The sequence below is a fragment of the Gopherus evgoodei genome, chromosome 4 (genome assembly GCF_007399415.2).
Source record: "Gopherus evgoodei ecotype Sinaloan lineage chromosome 4, rGopEvg1_v1.p, whole genome shotgun sequence".
Classification (NCBI taxonomy): domain Eukaryota; kingdom Metazoa; phylum Chordata; order Testudines; family Testudinidae; genus Gopherus; species Gopherus evgoodei.
In genome coordinates this window covers 116,027,242-116,048,910 of record NC_044325.1, presented here as the reverse complement: position 1 = coordinate 116,048,910, position 21,669 = coordinate 116,027,242, and the positions used below count along the sequence as shown (strand labels likewise).

The 21,669-nt window shown below is 43.2% G+C and overlaps 1 protein-coding gene and 1 non-coding gene across 2 annotated transcripts; both read left to right on the top strand.

Annotated features, from left to right (window-relative positions):
- The first annotated feature begins 10,208 nt into the window (after positions 1-10,208).
- Positions 10,209-18,214, top strand: RPLP2 (ribosomal protein lateral stalk subunit P2). The gene is made up of 5 exons (XM_030560672.1): positions 10,209-10,319; positions 11,356-11,479; positions 15,225-15,273; positions 17,438-17,530; positions 18,095-18,214. The coding sequence occupies exons 2-5, from the start codon at positions 11,357-11,359 to the stop codon at positions 18,169-18,171; spliced, it is 342 nt and encodes a 113-aa protein (XP_030416532.1). The 5' UTR covers positions 10,209-10,319; position 11,356; the 3' UTR covers positions 18,172-18,214.
- On the top strand, positions 15,465-15,597 carry LOC115651777. The gene has a single exon (XR_004000444.1). It is a non-coding gene; the product is annotated as a small nucleolar RNA SNORA52 (small nucleolar RNA).
- Positions 18,215-21,669: the final 3,455 nt, after the last annotated feature.

Genomic DNA, 21,669 nt, shown 5'->3' with positions numbered 1-21,669 from the left:
GAAAGGTACATCCTAGATGGAAAGCCCAAAACTGTAACCGAGGCAGGGGAGATTGGAGCCAGATGGGTGGAAGTGGCTGAAAAGAAAAAAAGCCACTGTCAAGGGGAGTGAATATCACCGGGGGCAAACAGACACTAAACCCTATCAACGAGGGCAACCCAAGACCCCACCTACAACCTAAGGAAAGCCCCAGGCTCCCTATTCTCCCACCTCACCAGTCTCCAGTAACCCACCTCGGCCCAGTGACCAGTCAGTTGGACGATGCTTTAAATGTAATGAACTGGGACATATAATGGCCAACTGCCCCAAGAACCCCAACTGGCTGCAGTTCATTACACCACCATCACACCAAAGATCCCCAGGCCCAGATGCCTCTCAAATACCCTCGGAGCAAAGGGAAATTTTGAGAGTGGACAGAAAGAAGGTTATCGCGTGGAGAGACACGGGGGCACAAGTGTCAGCTATCCACCAATCCTTAGTGGACCCTAAATTCATCAACCCAAAGGCCCAAGTGACAATTTACCCATTCATTTCAAAAGCTGTAGACTTGCATACAATGTCTATGACAATTATTCCATCCCCATGCTACTGGGGGAAGACTTGGCCAACCAGGTAAAGCAAGCCAAGAGGGTGGGAATGGTTACACGCAGGCAAGCTTCCAGACCCATTCCTGTTCCTGAACCGTCCACAAGGGCCCTGTCTGTGTTACCAGAGACCCAGACAGATGTGGTGGACCTGGATCCCCTGCAAATGATGGCAACAGCCACAGTGCCTCCAGTCCCGGACCTGGAACTAGAAAAGCAACCAGCACCAGAACCGTTGCCAGCACTGACGCCAGTGCTTGCAAATCCATCTTTGACCCCAATACCAGAGGGCGCCAGCGAGCCTGAACTGGCAGAAGCAGCAGACAACCATACCCAAGAGGCTCAGCCAGAGCCTGAAATACCACCTGGTTCACCAGCAATGAAAACAACCCCATCACCTTCATCACGTCCAGAGGAACCAAGCCCAAGTCCACAGTCTAAGGAGGAACTGGTGTCTCCAGCCTCAAGGGAACAGTTCCGGACTGAGCAGGAAGCAGATGACAGTCTTCAGAAAGCTTGGGCGGTGGCACGGAGCACCTCACCACCTCTCAGCTTTTCTAACCGATCCCGGTTTGTTGTAGAACAAGGACTTTTATACAAGGAGACTCTTTCTGGTGGACACCAGGAAGACTGGGATCCGCAGAAACAGTTGGTGGTTCCAACTAAGTACCAGGAGAAGCTCTTAAGCTTAGCCCATGATCATCCCAGTGGCCATGCTGGGGTGAACAGAACCAAAGACAGGTTGGGGAAGTCCTTCCACTGGGAGGGGATGGGCAAGGATGTCCAGTCTTGTGAGGTGTGCCAAAGAGTGGGAAAGCCCCAAGACCAGGTCAAGGCCCCTCTCCAGCCACTCCCCATAATTGAGGTCCCATTTCAGCGAGTAGCTATGAATATTCTGGGTCCTTTCCCAAAAAAGACCCCCAGAGGAAAGCAGTACATACTGACTTTCGTGGACTTTGCTATCCGATGGCCGGAAGCAGTAACTCTAAGCAACACCAGGCTAACACTGTGTGCTGGGCCCTAACGCACATTTTTGCCAGGGTAGGTTGGCCCTCTGACATCCTTACAGATTCAGGATCTAATTTCCTGGCAGGAACCATGAAAGATCTGTGGGAAACTCATGGGGTGAATCACTTGGTTGCCACCCCTTACCACCATCAAACCAATGGCCTGGTGGAAAAGTTTAATGGAACTTTGGGGGCCATGATACATAAATTCGTGAATGAACACTCCAGTGACTGGGACCTAGTGTTGCAGCAGTTGCTCTTTGCCTACAGGGCTGTACCACATCCCAGTTTAGGGTTTTCACTGTTTGAACTTGTGTATGGCCACGAGGTTAAGGGGCCATTACAGTTGGTGAAGCAGCAATGGGATGGGTATACGCCTTCTCCAGGAACTAACATTCTGGACTTTGTAAGCAACCTACAAAGCACCCTCTGACACTCTTTAGCCCTTGCTAAAGAAAACCTAAAGGATGACCAAAAAAAGCAAAAGGCCTGGTATGATAGACATACCAGAGAGCGTTCCTTCAAGGTAGGAGACCAGGTTATAGTCTTGAAGGCACAACAGGCCCATAAGATGGAAGCATCATGGGAAGGGCCATTCACGGTCCAAGAGTGCCTGGGAGCTGTTAACTACCTCATAGCATTTCCCAATTCCTCCCTAAAGCCCAAAGTGTACCATGTAAATTCTCTCAAGCCCTTTTATTCCAGAGGCTTACAGGTTTGTCAGTTTACAGCCCAGGGAGGAGATGACGCTGAGTGGCCTGAAGGTGTCTACTACGAAGGAAAGAGTGACGGTGGTGTGCAAGAGGTGAACCTCTCCACAACCTTGGAACATCTGCAGCGGCAACAAATCAAGGAGCTGTGCACTGGCTTCGCCCCATTGTTCTCAGCCATCCCAGGACGGACTGAACGGGCATACCACTCCATTGACACAGGTAATCCTCACCCAATTAGAACCCCACCCTACCGGGTGTCTCCTCATGCCCAAGCTGCTATAGAACGGGAGATCCAAAACATGCTACAGATGGGTATAATCCGCTCATCTACCAGTGCATGGGCATCTCCAGTGGTTCTGGTACCCAAACCAGATGGGGAAATATGCTTGTGCGTGGACTACCATAAGCTAAATGCGGTAACTCGTCTGGACAACTATCCAATGCCACGCACCGATGAGCTATTGGAGAAGTTGGGACGTGCATAGTTCATATCTACAATAGACTTAACCAAAGGGTACTCGCAAGTACCGCTAGATGAACCTGCCAAGGAAAGGTCACCATTCATCACCCATGCAGGGGTGTATGAATTTAATGTGCTTCCTTTAAGGGTGCGAAATGCACCCGCCACCTTCCAAAGGCTGGTAGCAGGATTGGGAGAATATGCAGTTGCCTACCTCGATTATGTGGCCATTTTTTCTGATTCATGGCCCGAACACCTAGAACACCTGGAAAAAGTCTTTGAATGCATCAGGCAGGCAGGACTAACTGTTAAGGCCAAAAAGTGTCAAATAGGCCAAAACAGACTGACTTACCTGGGACACCAGGTGGATCGAGGAACCATAAACCCCCTACAGGCCAAGGTGGATGCTATCCAAAAGTGGCCTGTCCCAAAGTCAAAGAAGCAGGTCCAATCCTTCTTAGGCTTGGCCGGGTATTACAGGCGATTTGTACCACACTACAGCCAAATCGCTGCCCCACTGACCGACCTGACCAAAAAGACCCAGCCGAATGCAGTTAAGTGGACTGATGAGTGTCAGAAGGCCTTTACCCAGCTTAAGGTGACGCTCAATGTCTGACCCTGTGCTAAGGGCCCTGGACTTTAACAAACCATTCCTAGTAACCACAGATGCATCTGAGTGTGGTGTAGGAGCAGTTCTAATGCAGGAAGGACCGGATCACAACTTCCATCCTGTCATGTTTCTCAGCAAGAAACTGTCTGAGAGGGAAAGCCACTGGTCCATCAGTGAAAAGGAATGCTACGCCATTGTGTACGCCCTGGAAAAGCTACGCCCACAGGTTTGGGGATGGCGGTTCCAGCTACAAACCAACCATGCTGCGCTAAAATGGCTTCATACTGCCAAGGGAAACAACAAAAAACTGTTTCAATGGAGTTTAGCTCTCCAACATTTTGATTTTGAAATTCAACACATTTCAGGAGCTTCTAATAAAGTAGCTGATGCTCTCTCCTGTGAAAGTTTCCCAGAATCAACTGGTTAAGAATTGTCCTTCAAATGTAGAAAGTCTTGTAGTTTACATACTTAGTAGTATATGTAAAGGTACCTGTGTTGGATTAATCTGTTTGTTCTAAAGTTCTAGGAAGAAATCACCGCCAGTGAGGTTCCCCACTGTCTGCGATTTGGGGGGAGTGTCATAAACAGATGGTTAAGGGTTAATGTCTCTTTTACCTGTAAAGGGTTAACTAGCTCAGTAAACCTGGAACACCTGACCAGAGGACCAATCAGGAGACAAGATACTTTCAAATCTCGGTGGAGGGAAGCCTTTGTCTGTGCTTTTTGGTTTTTTTCTTTGTTCTCTCTGGGTTCTGAGAGGGACCAGACATGTATACAGACTCTCCAATTTTCTGAAACAGCCTCTCCTGTTCAATTTAGTAAGTACCAGTTAGAAAGGCGGTTTAGTCTTTTGATTGTTTTCTTTATTTGCAAATGTGTATTTTTGCTGGAAGAATTGTATCTCTGTTTGCTGCAACGTGTAATTGTGCTGGGGGAAGGATTCTCTCTAGTGTCTATTAGCTGAAAGACCCTGTAACATTTTCCATCTTGATTTTACAGAGACAATCTTTACTTTTTTCTTTCTTATTAAAAGTTTTTTTCTTTTGAAGAACCTGATTGTTTTTTTTATTCTTGTGTGAGACCCAAGGGGAAGGAGTCTGCACTCACCAGGGAATTGGTGGCAGAAAGGAGAGAAGGGGGGGGAAGGAAAAGTCTGATTTCTCTCTGTGTTAGGATTACTGTCTCTCTCAGGGAGAGTCTGGGAGGGGGAGAGAAGGGGGGGGAAGGTGAATTTCTTCTTTGTTTTAAGATTCAAGGAATTGAATCACAGGGATCTCCCAGTGTTATCCAGGGAGGAGCGAATCGGGAGGAAGAAAGGAGGGGAATGGTTTATTTCCCTTTGTTTTGAGATCCAAGGGGTTTGGGTCTTGGGGTCCCCAGGAAGGGTTTGGGGGCCAGAAAGTGCCCCAAAACACTATATTTTTGGGTGGTGGCAGCTCTACCATTTCTAAGCTAGTAATTAAGCTTAGGGGGGTTCATGTAGGTACCCTATCTTTTGGACACTAAGGTTCAGAGTGGGGGTTCATACCTTAACACCCCCCCATACATTAAGAACATTTTAATATATTAACACCATTATAAATGCTGGAGGAAAAGTGGGGTTTGGGGTGGAGGCTGACACCTTTTGACCCCCCCCATGTAATAACCTAGTGACCCCCTGAGGGGTCTTCACCCCAGTTTGAGAATCCCTGGTCTAGATGCACTGTTAATACACATAAGCTGTATGGGTTTGTGCTTTAAACTCTTTCCAAGCCCCCTTTCAATCTATTTGATATAGGAAGTCCAACCCCTTGTACCTATTCTTCAGATGCAAGTGGTTTATTTACAGGTATTTATCCACTATTCAGGGGTCAAAATGCTTCTTCTCTGCATCTCATTTATGCAGTCACTTTATTTTACACTCCCTATGGTGTCAATAGGTGCCCTGATGCTAAAGCTGTAGCAAATGACCATGGTGAAATACCAGTAGAGCTGGATTTCTGTCTCTTCAATTTTCCCACAAAACTCTGTTCCTCATGTACCCCTGCACAAAGAAACATGCTCATGCTGCCATCAGACCACTGTGTAAGGTCCTTATGCTCCCCTTTCTGTTTTCTTTTTTGTTGTTGTACTCTGAAACAGACCTATGTAAAATGGTTACTTTCTTATTCAACAGATCGTTGTTTAGTTTACTTCAGGGGTCAAAATTAATGTTAACTCTTCAGAGCCTACCTAGCTGAGAGCAGGAGCTGAATTCTATCCTGGCTCATGCATCATCTACAGACTATTAATTAAATTCCAATTACCATGTCAGGTCTCCTGCTCCAAGTTTATCTGTATAACCCAACTGAAGTTAGTGGAGCTGCACAGATGTAGTAATGTCTGACAATGGGGCTTTATTCAAGATGTATGATCCAGGAAGAACCTGCTGACTGCACTTTCAGTTTGTAGGGCTATCAGTTAGAAAAAGTAGTTTTTACTTGTAAAGTGAGCAAACTTTCTCTGGAAATCATTGTGAATATAGCTGGCTGAAAATGTAGTAATGACAGTTTTTTTTTCTTTCATTTCAAGCTTTTCACAAAACTTCTTTTTTCATGACAAACCTTAAAATGGGAATTTGTCTAAAAGTCTTTAACTTTAGTAGGTTAAAAAATACTCCACCATAATTAAAATATTTTCCATCACAAAATGTTACATATCAAATTGGTCACGAACCAGTCTGATCAGTTTTTAGTGCAGGAATAACGCCCTCAGTGCAGTTTTTACAGCTTCAGAGCAGAACTGCCCTTGGTTTATTTGCAGGCTAGTCAAAGAACAGATGTACTAATCAACATTGCTTTTTTTTCCTATTTCACTTCCTAAATTTAAGGGGCAGTTTTGCCCTCACAAATGAATGTTTGCTCACTTCTTTTTTTATAAACATTGTAAGGTTGCAAGTTTATTCTTGCAATTAGAACTGAGCAAAGCAACACTTTTTGTCAGCTTGATTTTGACATTATTTGAAGAAATCAGTTTGATTGTTTTGTGAAGTTTGAACTTTTTTTATTAAATTATTTTCACTTTGAACTTTTCAATCTAAAATAAAATGTTTGTTTTTTATTTTTGAGGTAGATTTCCATTTTAAACTGTCATGGGGGGAAAAAGATAAACTTTGCAAACCCAAGTTGCTACTGGAGGGTTTTTCCTGGATCAGACCGCTGATGACTCTGCATAATGCCATGTTCTGACTCAGTCTAAGCATGGCACATATGTTGTTATCAACTTGTAAGTAGCAAGTAATGGAGGATTTCCTATAATTGCAGGTTTCTGAGCAGCACATCTATACCCTGGGCCACCATTGTACTGCTGTGCAATGGGAAATGTTTGTCCACCTGGGATATGCAAGTGACATATGGTTCCCAGTTCCCACCCTCCTTCTGTTCAAAGGTAAACATGGGTTCAGCGGTGCCTCCAGGAAGGTTTGTGATCTTGGAGGTAGCAACAGGATAGCGGTCTTCAAATACGTGCGAAGCTGCCATAAAAAAAAGGAGAAAAATTGTTCTCTTGCCACAGAGGGCAGGACAAGAGGTAATGGGTTCAACCTACAGCATAGCAGATTTGGATTAAATCTCAGAAAAAACTTCCTAACTGTAAGAACAGTAGGAAAATGGAAAAAAACTCCCTAGGGAAGTTGTGGAATCGCCTTCACTGGAGGTTTTCAAAAGGAAGCTGGATAGCAATTTGTCTTGGATGGTTTAAACACAACATATCCTGCATCTTGGCAGGGGATTAGACTAGATGACCCTTGCAGCCCCTTCTAACTCTATTATTCTAATGAAGTTATACACACAGCAATTGTTTATTTTAATTTACCATGTTGCTTTTCTGAAGCTTTACTTCAGTCAAATAGTCCAGTGTCTGTGCTGCTGATAGAAGGCACCTAGTTCCAGTAGCTTGTAACTTGGAAGTGCTTATAACTGTGTATCAGTTTTATTTCCCGTATCCAGGATAGGTACGCCATGAGCAGTGGCAGTAATTTTCCCTGAAATACTTCCACCATTGTGTTTCAATCTTAACTGGGGCTTCTGTGTGTTATAGCAATATTAATAAGTGAGTCTCCATGCCTATTTTAGTCCTTAGCTTCTTTGCCAAGATTGCGAACCATGATGATGAGCCACAGTTCTTGCTATGTGGATTCTTGTCTGCTAGAAAATTGGCCAGAAACAGTCAACTTTTTTTGCACACATCCATCAGGAGGTGATAATTTTCAGTTACTGCTAATTCAAGATGGATTTGAAGCAGAAAATTAAACTTCCTTATCCTGTCAACAATTCCTTCAGCCATCCAGTCTCCAGAAAATAAGTATGCAATGGGTGTGATTCTTCTCTCACTTGCCAGGACTTTATGATGACTGGAGGTGCTCTGGATTTGATAATGTGATAATGAATTAATTACTTGGGTAATGGGGTGGAGAGTATGCTCATAAAATCTGCAGATGACACCAAGCTGGGAGGGGTTGCCATCACTTGGAGGGTAGCCTTAAAATTGACAATAATCTTGACAATTTGGAGAATTAGTCTAAAATAGTAAAATGAAATTCAATAAAAACAAGGGCAAAATACTGCTCTTAAGAAGGAGAACTCGAATGCACAAATACAAATGGGGAACAGCTGGGCTATGCAGCAGTACTGCTTAAAAGGATCTGGGTGTTATAGTGCAGTGGATCTCAACCCTTCCAGATTACTGTACCTCTTTCAGGAGTCTGATTTGTTTCCCCAAGTCTTACCTTACTTAAACTATTTGCTTACAAAATTAAAAAGTGTCACTGCACACTTACTGAATTGCCTACTTTCTCATTTGTACTGTATAATTAAATCAATTGGAATAAAAATACTGTACTTACATTTCAGTGTGTAGTAAATAGAGCAGTATAAACAAGTAACTTTATGAAATTTTAGTTTGTACTGACTTCACTAATGCTTGTTATGAAGCCTATAGTAAAAGTAGGCAAATATCTAGATGAGTTGATGTACCTCTGGGAGGACCTCTCCATACCCCCTGGGGTTTGCATACCCTTGGTTGAGAACCACTGCTATTCAGTAGTAGATCACAAATTGAATGAGTCAGTAGTGTGATCAGTTCTGAAAAGGCTAATATCGTTGTGGACTGTATTAACAGGAACATTGTATGTAAGACTTGAGAGGATAACTGTCCCGCTCTATTCAGCGCTAGTGAGGCCTTAGCTGGAATTCCGTCTCCAATTCTGGGTGCCACACTTCCATAAAGATATGGAGAGAGTCCAGAGGAGACCTGCAAAAATGTTAAAAGGTTTAGAAAATCTGACTTATGAAGAAAAGATTAAATAATGCTTGGCATGTTTAATCTTAAGACGAAAAGGGGGAACTGAAAAGTCTTCAGCTATGTTAACTTTTTATAACGAGGACTGTGATTAATTGTTCACCATGTCCACTGAAGGTAGGACAAGAAGTAATTGGCTTAATCTGCAACAAAGGAGGTTTAGGTTCAATATTAGGAGACACTTAAGTCTTGTCTATACTGGCACTTCACAGTGCTGCAACTTACTCACTCACGGGTGTGAAAAAATACCCCTCTCAGCACTCAAACGTGCAGTGTTCTAAAGTGCCAGTGTAGACAGTGCACCAGCGCTGGGAGCTGCACTCATGGAGGTGAGGTGTTTTTTTCTTTTTCTTTTTTTTTAAAGCACTGGGAGAGCTCTCTCCCAGTGCTATGCTGCAACTACACATGCCACGTTAAAGCGTTGCCACAGCAGCACTTTCATGTTGCCAGTGAAGATGTGCTCTTTGTCACTATCATGGTAGTTAAGCACTGAAATAGGCTTTCAGTGGAGGCTGTAGAATTCCTGTAACTGAAAGTTTTTAAGTACACACCTGCAGATGTTCTAAATGTACTTGGACTCCTGCCTCACTATAGGGGTTGGATTGATGACTTCTCAAGGTCCTTTCCAGGCCATTTTTGGTGAGACAAACCTGTCTGTGTATTTACCAGTAGGAGAATCAGAGGCCATGACTAACCATCTGAAAAAAATAATCAAACTAGAGCTGAAACACAGCAATTTTCTTATGTAGAAGGGAATGGGAAACCTAGAAACTGTCCTATTTTAGTCTCTTACAATAAAAGGGAGGAGGGACCCTCCTTGTGGGGAGAACTCTTTGAAAGGGTGTAACTTCCTTATCACTGGATACTAACCCCAGCTATGGGATTGTTTTGGTTTTTTGTTTTTTTCCCCTGACCCTGGGTAGAGCAGTGCGGATAGGAAATAAAAATGGGCCTTTTCCAAGCCCTCCTGTGCGTGGAGACTTAGTTACAATTCTCAGCCAAGGAGGTGACCCACGTCTGCCCGGGCTGGCCCCAGCGCTCTATGGGGGGCTGTTGGCTGTGGAAACCAGGCCCATTGGAGGAGATGTACCATGATGTGAGCACTCAGTGGGTCGAGCTGCTGTACGGCAGCCAAGAAGGAGTGAGTGCTGGGGGGAATCGCCTGCCCCCCTGCTCTGCCCTCTCTGCAGCCCCACTATGCCACAGCTTGTCAGGCTGTAAGGGGAAGGTCCCCTGCCTACTCTGCTCCTCAGTGAGCCTGGTGCTAGGGTGCTGCCCGCGCCCAGCACAGGCAGGAGGCCTTGGCACCCCTGGGTAACATCTCAGCCTGTTTGTGCTGCTCTCCTGGCCCACTAGAGCGGCTGGCGCACGTGCCATGCCTGGGCGTGCCTCCCACCCCAGTGTTTGCTTTAACCTCTAGTGTCATGGCGGCCGCAGCCCTGGTAACAATCTCACTGCTCATTGGCTCGCTGCCCGCCTCGGTTCGTCCAATGGCAGAGCTGGTTGGGGGGGGCGTTGGGAAAAGGAAGAACTGGCTGTCTAGGCCCTTCCCTTTCCCTTTAGCCGCCGGGCCGTTGTAGCGTGTGCACGTCGCTCGGTCCAGCTCCCGTCCTATCCCCACTCGGTGAAGTAAGTGTGCGGACCCCCGACCCTTCCCTCTAGTGAGCGCGGCCGGAGCCCCCTGCCCTTGCCATGAGCGGGGCTGGGGCGAGACCATGCGGAGCCGGGGGGAGGGCGGAAGGAGCGATGCAGCCATGTGCCCTGCCGCGCCGGGCCTGGGGCGCTGGGGGGAGGGGCACCTGGGGGGTTGGGATCGCAGCGAGGGGGGATTTAATGGGGTTGGGGGGGCAGTGCTGGGACCGCAGCGGGATGCCACTGGGACGGGAGCGGGGGTACAGAGGGATTTCCCAGGGCCGAGGGGGATGGGAACCTGGGCCAGGGAGCGTAGCAAAGTGGGGGGCGGTCACTGGGGAGCCTCTGCCATCAGCGTCGTGCCCGAGCACCTGCCCCTTGTAGCCCCTGCCCGCACAGCTGGGGGAGCCTCCTCTCCTGGGCTCGCTGAGCCCCTCCTAGGCAAGGCCGCGCCTGCCAGGGCCATGTCCAGCTGGGCACGGGCTGCCCCCGCCTCCATTCAGTATTTTCGGCTTGAGATGGGCTCTTACCCTGCGGGATCTGGTCAGAAAGGTGCCGAGTTGCTGCCTGCTCAAATTCTCTCCCCCACCCTTCCTCTGGTGTCGCTATTAATGGCTGGAAGTGTAGCGTTGTCTATGTACTAACTTTCATAGTGGCTTTAGGTAAAAGCTATTTATTTTAGGACACTTAAAACCAACTGTCTTGACTAACAGCTTCTCTAAGGCCTTGTCTTCATGGGGGGGTGGGGAAGGGACGTGTGTTCTTAACTGGAGGTAACATTCTAGGGAAGATGAGGTAATTTTGTAGTTCTCATATAACTTAGCAGTTAAAGACTAGGCTCCCCCAGAACTCAATCTACTAGCTCACGAAAACTGCCTCATCTTCACTAGGATTTTATCTTGTTAGCTAACTCAAGCTAAGAACACACTTTTCTTTTTTGTAACTAGGACAGGGCTCCAGAGAGCTGGGAACAAGTTGCTGGCTTCTAAAATCTGTAACATGATCCATAATAAAGATTTTAATTCTCTTTCAGAATGCGTTACGTTGCAGCTTATCTTCTGGCCGTCCTTGGGGGCAACGAGTCCCCCGCTTCAAAGGACTTGAAGAAGATTCTTGACAGTGTAGGCATTGAGACGGATGATGAACGCCTGAACAAGGTGACAGTGCAGTAGCTGACCATGTAATATCCAAATGGGAGCCACTTCTGTATTCGCTTGGCTATGAATCTTATCTTAATCCAAGGGATATTAAAAATATGTTTCTTTCCAAGTATGGGTATATGTGGTTATGGTTTCTCAAGTGCCAGTTGCCCAATAAAAAGTATTTGGGGGTAGATTTCTGTAGAGCTCAGGCTCTCTTATTTATAAAAGTTCAAACTGAATAACCTCACTGGACAGAGCTAATACAAGTTGTGTTTCTAACTGATTGGTCTCTGTAATTAGGGAGACGGGTGATATCCTGGAACTGAGACAGCTACAACTACACTGCATACAACAGGGTCTGTCTAATGGCTCTTATCAGAGGCAAGTAGTTGCCTGGTTAGCGGTCACCAGTGGCAAAAAAAAAAATTCCAGTGAGAGATAGTGTTCAATTTGCAGTTATGCCTGGCCTCAAAATAAATGGATATAATTCTAGTGGAGGGTTACACATTTCCGGCAAAAGGCAGAACATAAGAGCTCCAGCCCAGTATCCTGTCCTCTGACAGTGGCCAATGCCCGATGCCTCAGGGAATGAACAGAACAGTTAATCATCAAGTGATCCATCCCTGTCACCCATTCCCGGTTTCTAACAACATTATTGCATTACATTTATGGTGTGCCAAGTGTATACACAGTATTTTCCATAAAACACAAAAGCCCTTGTCGCTGCTACAAGGAACATATGTCAAATATCAGGGAGTAGCCATGTTAGTCTGTATCCACAAAACCAACGAGGAGTCCAGTGGCACCTTAAAGAGTAACAGATTTATTTGGGCATAAGCTTTCATGGGTAAAACGCCCACTTCAGATGCATGGAGTGAAAATTACAGATGCAGGCATTATTATACTGACACATGAAGAGAAGGGAGTCAAATAGTCATACATAGTCTCTTCTGGCCTCAAACTCTACTATATCATCTAGTTCAGGCTTCGGCAACCTTTCAGAAGTGATGTGCTGAGTCTTCATTCATTCACTCTAATTTAAGGTTTCGTGTGCAGTAATACATTTTAACGTTCTTAGAAGGTCTCTTTCTATAAGTCTATAATATATAACTAAACTATTGTATGTAAAATAAATAAGATTTTTTAAATGTTTAAGAAGCTTCATTTAAAATTAAATAAAATGCAAAGCCCCCCGGACCAGTGTCAGGACCCAGGCAGTGTGAGTGCCACTGAAAATCAGCTCACATGCCACATTCGGCACCTGTGCCATAGGTTGCCTACCCCTGATCTAGTTGGACCTCCTGTATATCAGAGGCCACTAATACAAGCTGGCACTCGCACCATAAATCTAACAACTTGAATTAGACCAAAGTATTACAGCCCTCAGGAGACAAACCATTGTGTGCTACAGGCAGAGCATAGGCGACACTGAGATGGACCAATGCTTGAGGCCCCTGCAATGGCAGGGAAGTAAATGAGAGAGACCCAGATGATACCATATCTAGGAAAAAATAGATTCTGCAGGGTTAATGTCAGCGAAGCGAGATTTAAATACTTCTCAGTGTGGAGGAGCTTTCATTCTTTGTGTGTTTGTTTTAAAGGGTGTTGAAAAGAAAACAGTTGATGAAATTCTATAAGATTTTTTTGAAATGAGAAATCCTCTTATTTGCAGACACTGTGTCAGATACTACAAGAGATGCATTAAAAGAGATGATATTGGGGAAACTAGGTTTTTCAGATGGATTTCTGAAGATTACAACTATACAATCAACAGAATGGTTAGTTCTCTGCAACCAGAATCCATGCAGTACTAGGATATAGTTCTGCACTCTGAAATAGAGATTTTTATTCTGTTGTGTGTTTCAATTTGATCCTCTTTTTTAAATTATGGTTTCCAGGGCCTTCATAAACTCTTTCACTGATCATCTCTTTCCCACAGTGTTATGTTGGAATTCGTTCTTGTTGTTATTGACTTATCTGTATTTGTTAACACTGACTGGATCTAGAGGATTCTTCAAACACACCTTTCAGAGTAAATAAACACAAACATGGCAATTCACATATTGCATGCTTCACTTGAGCAGGAGATTAGTTGTTTGTTTAGATATGTCTCTATCACTGAGCTGCAATGTACTTTTGACATTACAGTTCCTATCTTTAGACTCTTGCCTCCATTGTTTGTTTACATTGGTTTGTGACTGTCCGTTATCCTGCACTGCTATCCAATAGCTGAAACGCAGCTGGAGGAGCTGCAGCACCCTTGACCTTTAATGCTTGTTTCTGAGATGGTGGCAGTTTGTTTTTCTGTTTAATCTTTCCCAGCCTGGACTCCAACTTTGATAGTAAAATTTCCATTCCAGTGAAAAGCCTAAATGATCAGCTGGGCTTTAGCATATGTCAGAGTACTGAGGAATGCACAGCACTTTAGGATACTGGTTCAGGATCCCGTGCTGCAGAGCGTGCACATGGAAGGGGGTACAGCATCTGTCTAATAAATGCCTAACAAACCATTGCAGAGGGTCTGTTTTGGGAGTTGTAGGAGGCTTCTGTGTTCTTTATTGCTGTCAGCTTCCTGAATTCATTGTGAACTCAGAGAAATGGATTTTATGAGGACATGACTACAGAAAAGCACAGGTGCTCCAGTGTGTCAGTCTTCAGTTTTCATCTCATGGCACACTTAGTGTTTGTTTTTGTTTCCAACTGTGGACTTGTTTGGATTTCAGTGTCCTCCAGAGTGGATTGATTTTAAAATCATAGATTTTAATCTTGTTTTGTATTTTTCGTTTTTCTCCTAAAAAGAAATTGATATGGTAACCATTGAAATATGTTGATTTGTTACTGAATATAGCTTTTATACTAAATTTGGTCCTGCTTTTTGCTAACCATGTGGACATATTATATTTACATAAGCAGTTATATAGGTTAACTTGCATTTATTTTTACCTTTTTATGTTAGAGAATGATGAATGACCCTTCTTATTTACTAGATTAATTTTTTACCTGTGGCTCTATTTGGATGGAAATTAAAATTCAGTTAAAAAAAGCACAAAAACGGGATTTAATTTTTGATTTAAAAAAAAATATCTTGATGTGCTTGATACCTAAGGAAGAAAGCTTATCAAAACATGTTTTGCAGTTAAAACTGATTTATTAAACATAGGAAATATTATCTATAGTTGTTGAACTGAACTGATTATTTCTGGTCACTGTGTTTTTAGAACTAGTAGATCTCCTCACACCTCACTTTTATTCATAGATTGGAAGAAGAAAACAAGTTTTCCTGCTTCTTAAGCTTCCAATTGGTTTCTTAACTTTGAATGAACTAGCCGTTGAACCAAACTAGGGGAATAAAGTGAAATGAATATTCTCTGTAGAGAGGATCCTGCTGTCAAAATCTGGTTTAGCGCTTCAGCGAACTCCGGTTCCTGGTGCTTAACCAGTGCTTTTCCCCAGTTCAGTGGGTTGACTTTCTTTAAAACTTCAACAGCAAACATGTACTACTTAATACTGTTTTTGTAATTATTTAAATTATTTTAATAGATCATAAGTTTAGGTTTTAACATACCTTGTCAATTTAAAGTTTAATTTTAAATAAGTTATTTAAAAAAAAACTTATTCATTGTTTTTCCCGAGAAAAATATGGCAAGATGGAATCTTACAAGCAGCTGGTTAGGTTGTATTGCACAGAAGCCTGATTGAATAGCGCTTAAAATAGCTTATCAAACAATTTGTTTTAATACTTTGTATGTAATTTCCATAGGTTATTGGTGAACTGAACGGAAAAAATATAGAGGATGTCATTGCTCAGGGTAAGTACAATCTCATGGTGTTGACATTTATGATGATTGCCTCTCTAGTTCAGTCACTAATTTAAAGACCGTTAAGACCAGAGAATTACCAGATTTTTTTTTTTCTCGTTTTGTTTTTTCCTCATTAAATCAGACTTGCTTTAGAGGGCTCTCAGTTAAGATACAAATGTGATAAATCATATAATGGGTAGGGGTCCATCCTAATGCCTGCAGGTCAGTGCCAGTACCTGCTAGGTTTCGCTTGTGGACCAGATTAAACTGGAAAGTGCTCTTAAATATGAGTTTACAGTTAGTCTGCTCGTAACAAGAGTTTTCTGGACATGTTGCTAGGTGGGAGAATGAGCCAGACTTTAGCATTCTAATTTGTAGTTCTTGGTTTACCCAATTGTGGTTTTGAACTTTCTCAGAGAGGTCACTTCATTAATTAAACACTTCATTCACAAGCCTTCTGCTCTTTATTTCAGAGAGACCTAGAAATGATAAATCTTACTGAGAGAGAACACTGAAGTGAAAAATCACATTTTATTTTCAATGCAAAATTAATAAATATAAATTTAGAAAGGCACAACAATTTGAATGTTCCACTTGTGGAATATTTTGCTCTGACCAAATATGTTGTTTTTAGATAGCATGCGGAATACTTCAAGTAGCCCAAAGCTCTCTAATGATTTAATCCCCATTCCTTCAAACGCTTAAGCAGATATTTTTGTAACTTTACTCACATGCCTAAGTGCTCACAGGATCAGGCCTTAATGATTATCAGTAAGTACAGCCGCTATTAGATACTTCTGTGAATGTTGTATAAAGACCTGAGAGAGCCTTTATGCATGCACAGACTTAAAATGATTTAGTTGTCTGCTGATGGAATTTAATTTTATTATTTAGAAATAGTTGTTCCCTAATTTTATTTTAGAAATACAGTAGAATCTCAGTTACGAACTGACCGGTCAACCACACACCTCATTTGGAACCAGAAGTACATAATCAGGCAGCGGCAGAGACCCAATAAAAAACAAACAAAAAAAAATACAGTACTGTGTTAAATGTAAACTATATTTTTAAAAAAGGGAAAGCAGATTTTTTCTGCATAATAATGTTTCAAAGCTGTATTAAGTCAGTGTTCAGTTGTAAACTTTTGAAAGAGCCATAATGTTTTGTTCAGTGTTATGAACATTTCAGAGTTAAACAGCCCCCATTCCCGAAATGTTTGTAACCGAGGTTCTACTGTATGTGGCTTCCTAGAATGTGTCATGATTATAAAACATGTTTATTTTGCTAGTTATAGGAATCTGAAATTCTAAGGAATTATTTAGAAATTGATTCTTAGAAATGGAGTACAGGCAAAAAGACTGGATAAGCAAACTTTGATAGCAGAGGGAGTCAGTATTCACAGGGGAAAAGGCAGAGAGCTAACTTTTCAGAAATTGGAGACATTAAGCAGTAGTGAGTTCACTAATCTCAAAGGTCCCCATCTGTAATGTAATTCCTACTGTGCTGGAGGGGCCTGGTTATTACACAGTACTCCTTGGAACAGCTAAAATGTTGTTTGGTCTCCTTCTATACATGGGAATCTAATCATGTTCCCAAACAGTGCTGCATTCCTGCAAAGTCCAAGGTTGTAGCACATTGTAGACAACATAGAATAGGCAGGACCCAGAGAGGTCATACTGGAAATGCTCTTCTCGAAGGATACCTTTTTCTTTATTTGGTAAAGTTTGCTTGCTGTTGATGTCTGTCTTTTTAATATGGATTTAGAGAGCTTGGGGGATTTTGTAGGCAAAAAAATTCTGCCCAAAACTATTATCAACACTAGGTTGATTTTGTTGTTGTTGTAGGCTAGCTGCCCAGTGTTTCAGTCTTAAACTCTGAATCTTGTTGTAGAATGTGCTATATTTTAAACAAACAAAAATACCCGGAACCCTGTTGTTCCTTGCAAGTGGCTAGCGTGGGTTAATTTGTCAAAGGCTAGCCTGTAATCACATCTCTTATGTATTTTTATATATTTTTCTCATTCATTTCATCCTATCATAGACATGTTCATATACCATATTGACTAGGTGCCCTCTTTAACTACATAACTTTTTGGTTCGGCATGTTGCAGTATTTGCAGGGCCAGGTCTCCTAAGTGCTTAATTACTATTCCCTACCCTTTTGTTCCCTACAGGTAATGGCAAACTTGCCAGCATGCCCGTTGGTGGAGCTGTAGCAGTTTCAGCTGGACCAGCTTCTGCTGCTCCTGCTGCTGCACCTGCTGCTGGTGAGTATACATTAAAATCTTAGTGCCATAATTCCCATCATGTAAATTTAGGAAGCTTTTTTTCCTTCTTTTATTGTAGTTTGGCTTCTTGTCCTGAGATTGATATATTAACTGACATGGTTTAACACTAAAAACAATCTCTGCACTGTACCTGGGAATGAACTGTGGTGTGCCTAACTGTGGTTAGTTAAAACCAGCCAACCAGTAGGAGATATACACAGTTGCTTGCTCCTCACCTTCATTAATTTGTTCTGGTTTAAGTCTGTAAAGCCAAAATGGACCCTCAGGTATGTGTTTGCAACTCCTGTGGATGTAACTGAGAGTTGTGCATGTCTCTGAAGGCAAAAGTTGGCGCTTAATCTTTAAGAAACTGAATCCATTAGTGCCGCACAGAGTAGATATGGAGACTGAAACTTAAAGGGGTGACTTGTGTCCATTTAATTGGAAGATATGCTTCCATGAAGAGAGCGTGTTTTGGGATCTCCTCACACCTGCAATGTCCAAAATGTACTGTAAATATTCTCAGATGAGAGTAAACCCTGTTTAAATGTCTTCTCTGTACAGCTGAGGAGAAGAAAGAAGAGAAGAAGGAGGAGTCTGAGGAATCTGACGATGACATGGGATTTGGCCTATTTGATTAAACTTTTGTTACAGAAGCTAATAAAACATTTTGTTTAAAATGGATGTTGAGGTGTTTTGTTATAATAACCCTAGTGCCCCTGGAGTTTTCTCTCTTGTCTAAGAACAGGGATCTGGATTTGGGCTTTGTTTAAAGGGAAAAAAAAATCTTAACCTCATTCATTCTGCATGTAGGTGAAGCCAATTAAACTTGTGCTCCTGTATCACTTAGATGCCTTTGAAACCCCACCCTGAGGCACCTAAACATGCACTGGATGCTAAATCATGTTGTGAAACCCAATGGGCAGAAAATTAGAATTAGCTTGTAAATTCTATTGCATCACTTCAAAGCTAACTCTCATAAATGATTATATTCTGTAAATGAGCAAAATGGCACTGATTTCTTTGCTGATTTAGATCTTATTCCAAGACTTGTGCATTCCTTTCCACTTGCGTATTGCCTACAATGCTGTCAGTAACACATTCTGTAGGGATTTCACTTCCATCTCCGACAGATCTCTAAAAGCAATGCATACCTCAACTTCATCAATTGTGCAAACACAAAATCTTAAATCACTTCATAGCTTTGATATGAATTATATTAGCAGTCCTCAAAGTGTGGGTCGTGACCCCATTTTAATGGGATTATCAGGGCTGGGGTTAGACTTGCTAGGGCCCAGGGTTTAGGCATTGGTCCCCTCTCTAGGAGTTGTGTAGTAATTTGTTGTCAGAAGTGGGTCACAGAGCAGTGAAGTTTAAGAATCTCTGACCACAGATTGACTTGCGTTCCATGTGTTTGGGAAGTTATTGTGGCTAACACTGCTGAAGTGATGTTGTCTTGCCTACATATGGGTATAGCTGAGATGTACAACTTGTATTCTTAAAATGGTACAACCCATCCACTGGAGGATGCAATTCTAGGTTGGTATAAAGGTTCTTATACCAATAAAGCTTATTCCTGTATGGGAAGGGGAGTAAGTTCAGTGTAAGATGCCTTTAGAGCTGTATAACCATCCACATTAGGGATTATATATGTATAATTTTCAGGAAAATATACCTCTAACCAGCATAGTTATACTGATAGAAAATCTGTGTGTAGACCAGGCTCAAATAAGAAAGGCAGTGTTATGTGGGGGATAGGATTGTGTTTTGTCAAATTATGGTACCATTTTCAAAAGGTCTGTAGTAACTTGGGCACTGAAGTTCCACTGACAGTCACAAGTATTTAGGTGCCTAACTTGCTTACCATTACCATTAGAGACCTAGGTTTCATGCATGCAGCGTCCTTGCATAGGCTCTGTGCTAACTTATTTTAAACACAGGGAATTTAACAGCTCTTCGTTGACTGTCTTCTAGGTTAAAGTTCATGAGCTTGGCCAATATTAAGTGTAGTTTACATGGAAATTTAAACAGGTGAGTTTTGAAATGACTTCCTCTTTCCCAGCTCAAAGACCTTTCTTCTAGGTTGCCTGTCTGACTCATGCAAAGCAGAGCCAACTTACTTTAAATCTTTTTGTTAAGGCTAAAACATTATAAAATATTCTGTAATAACTGCTCAATTATCAGTTATTCATAGATAATCCGCATAAGATGACCAATATTGTGGTCAACGGACATGCCCCAAAAGTGTTGGATTTTTTTATAAAAGGATACAAAGAAAAGAGTGAAAATTTGCCAAAAAGGAGGGTTTTTTTTACTTTATTCTCCCCATTTTTCATCAGCCCACTATGAGAAGATAAAGCAGTGCTCACAAATAACTGACTGGGTTTTGCCATTTCAATGAGATTAAAACAAAACAAAAGTTTTAAGTTCCCGCTGAACTGAAATCTGGAGATGCAACTTTAACTATGCTACAGTTCCAATGTAATAAATAGCCATTGCATGCCCTGGACAAACTGGTGTCAAGGCAAGATGTATCCATAACAAGTGAAACCGGTATCAGTTTCTGGATAGATTTAAGATGCATAGCACCGCAGATCACATTATAATGGTTGCACAGGAGAGGATGAAGGCACAGTTGACCATTGCAAATGTCTATGAGATAAACAGGCACACCCTCTTGCTTGTATGTAATTGGAAAAAAGCTGATTGTGGCTGTAGCCTGTACCTGACTTTCTAATAGCAGCTGGAAGGCCAGCTAGTCTTCCTAGGTTGCTCACTTGCCCCACAAATGCTGGGCTAGCTCAGGGCTGGGCAAACTGGGGGCCAGATAGCCCCTGGGCTGGGAGGCTAGCCCCTGGTCCCTCCCTGCTGTCTCCCTTCTCTCCCACAGCTTCAGCTCGCTTGCTCTATTGCCGGTGCAATGCTCTGGGCTGGGAGCTCCTGGGGCAGTGCAGCTGCAGAGCCTGGCCTGACCCAGTGCTCTGTGCTGCATGCTGGCGGCAGCCTGGTCTGGCTCCTGCCGGGTGGCGTGGCTGTAGTGCCACTGGTGCTCTAGGCAGCACAGTAAGGGGGCAGGGAGTTGGGGGGGGGGGTTGGATAGAGGAAAGGGGAGTTTGGGGTAGGGGTGTGCATAGGGGGCAGGGAGGAGATGTGGTTGAATGGGGGCAGGGGGTAGTCAGGGCAGGGAGAAGGGGTGGTTGGATGGGGCAGGGATCTGGGGGGGGGAAGGGCATCAGGAATGAGAGGAGGGGTTGGATGGGACTGCAGGGGTCCAGGGGCAGTCAGGGGACAGGGGTCCCAGAGGGACTGTCAGGGAATGTGGGGGTTGGAAACAGCAGCTGAGGCACTTGTCGCTTCTGGCTGGTCAGAAAATAAAAGAGCTGGGCCCCATCAACATAGTGAAGGGACAGAAATGTCCACCTTGTCAAGGTTTTTTCCCCACTCTGAACTTTAGGGTACAGATGTGGGGGACCTGCATGGATCCTTCTAAGCTTCATGACTAGCTTAGATCTGGTACCACTGCCACCACCCAGAATTTCAGTGTCTGGGGCACTTTCTGTCCCCCCAAAACTTTTCCCTCGCTGGGTTGCCGTGAGAGGCTTCAACACTTCCCTGGTGAACACAGATCCAAACCCTTTGGATCTTAAAACAAGGAGGAATTAACCATCCCCCCACCAATCCCTGGTGAGTCCAGACCCAATCCCCTTGGATCTTAAAACAAGGAAAAATCAAGCAGATTCTTAAAAGAGAAAGCTTTTAATTAAAGAAAGAAAGATAAAAATCATCTCTGTAAAATCAGGATGGAAAATGCTTTACAGGGTACTCAGATTCATGTAGCCCAGAGGAAACCCCCTCTAGCCTTAGGTTCAAAGTTACAGCAAACAGAGGTAAAATCCTTCCAGCAAAAAGAAACATTTACAAGTTGAGGAAACAAAAATAAGACTAACACTCCTTTCCTGGCTAATTACTTACAAGTTTGAAAAACATGAGAGACTGATTCAGAAAGATTTGAAGAGCCTGGATGTACGTCTGGTCCCTTTTAGTCCCAAGAGCGAACAGCCCCAAAAACAAAAAGCACAAAGACTTCCCTCCACCAAGATTTGAAAGTATCTTGTCCCCCTATTGGTCCTCTGGGCAGG

Bases quoted from the DNA above. Each gene is read 5' to 3' on its own strand.
- RPLP2 (XM_030560672.1), top strand. From the start codon at position 11,357: ATGCGTTACGTTGCAGCTTATCTTCTGGCCGTCCTTGGGGGCAACGAG. The intron at 11,480-15,224 runs GTGACAGTGCAG...TAATTTCCATAG, and splicing joins ATGATGAACGCCTGAACAAG to GTTATTGGTGAACTGAACGG. The intron at 15,274-17,437 runs GTAAGTACAATC...TGTTCCCTACAG, and splicing joins AGAGGATGTCATTGCTCAGG to GTAATGGCAAACTTGCCAGC.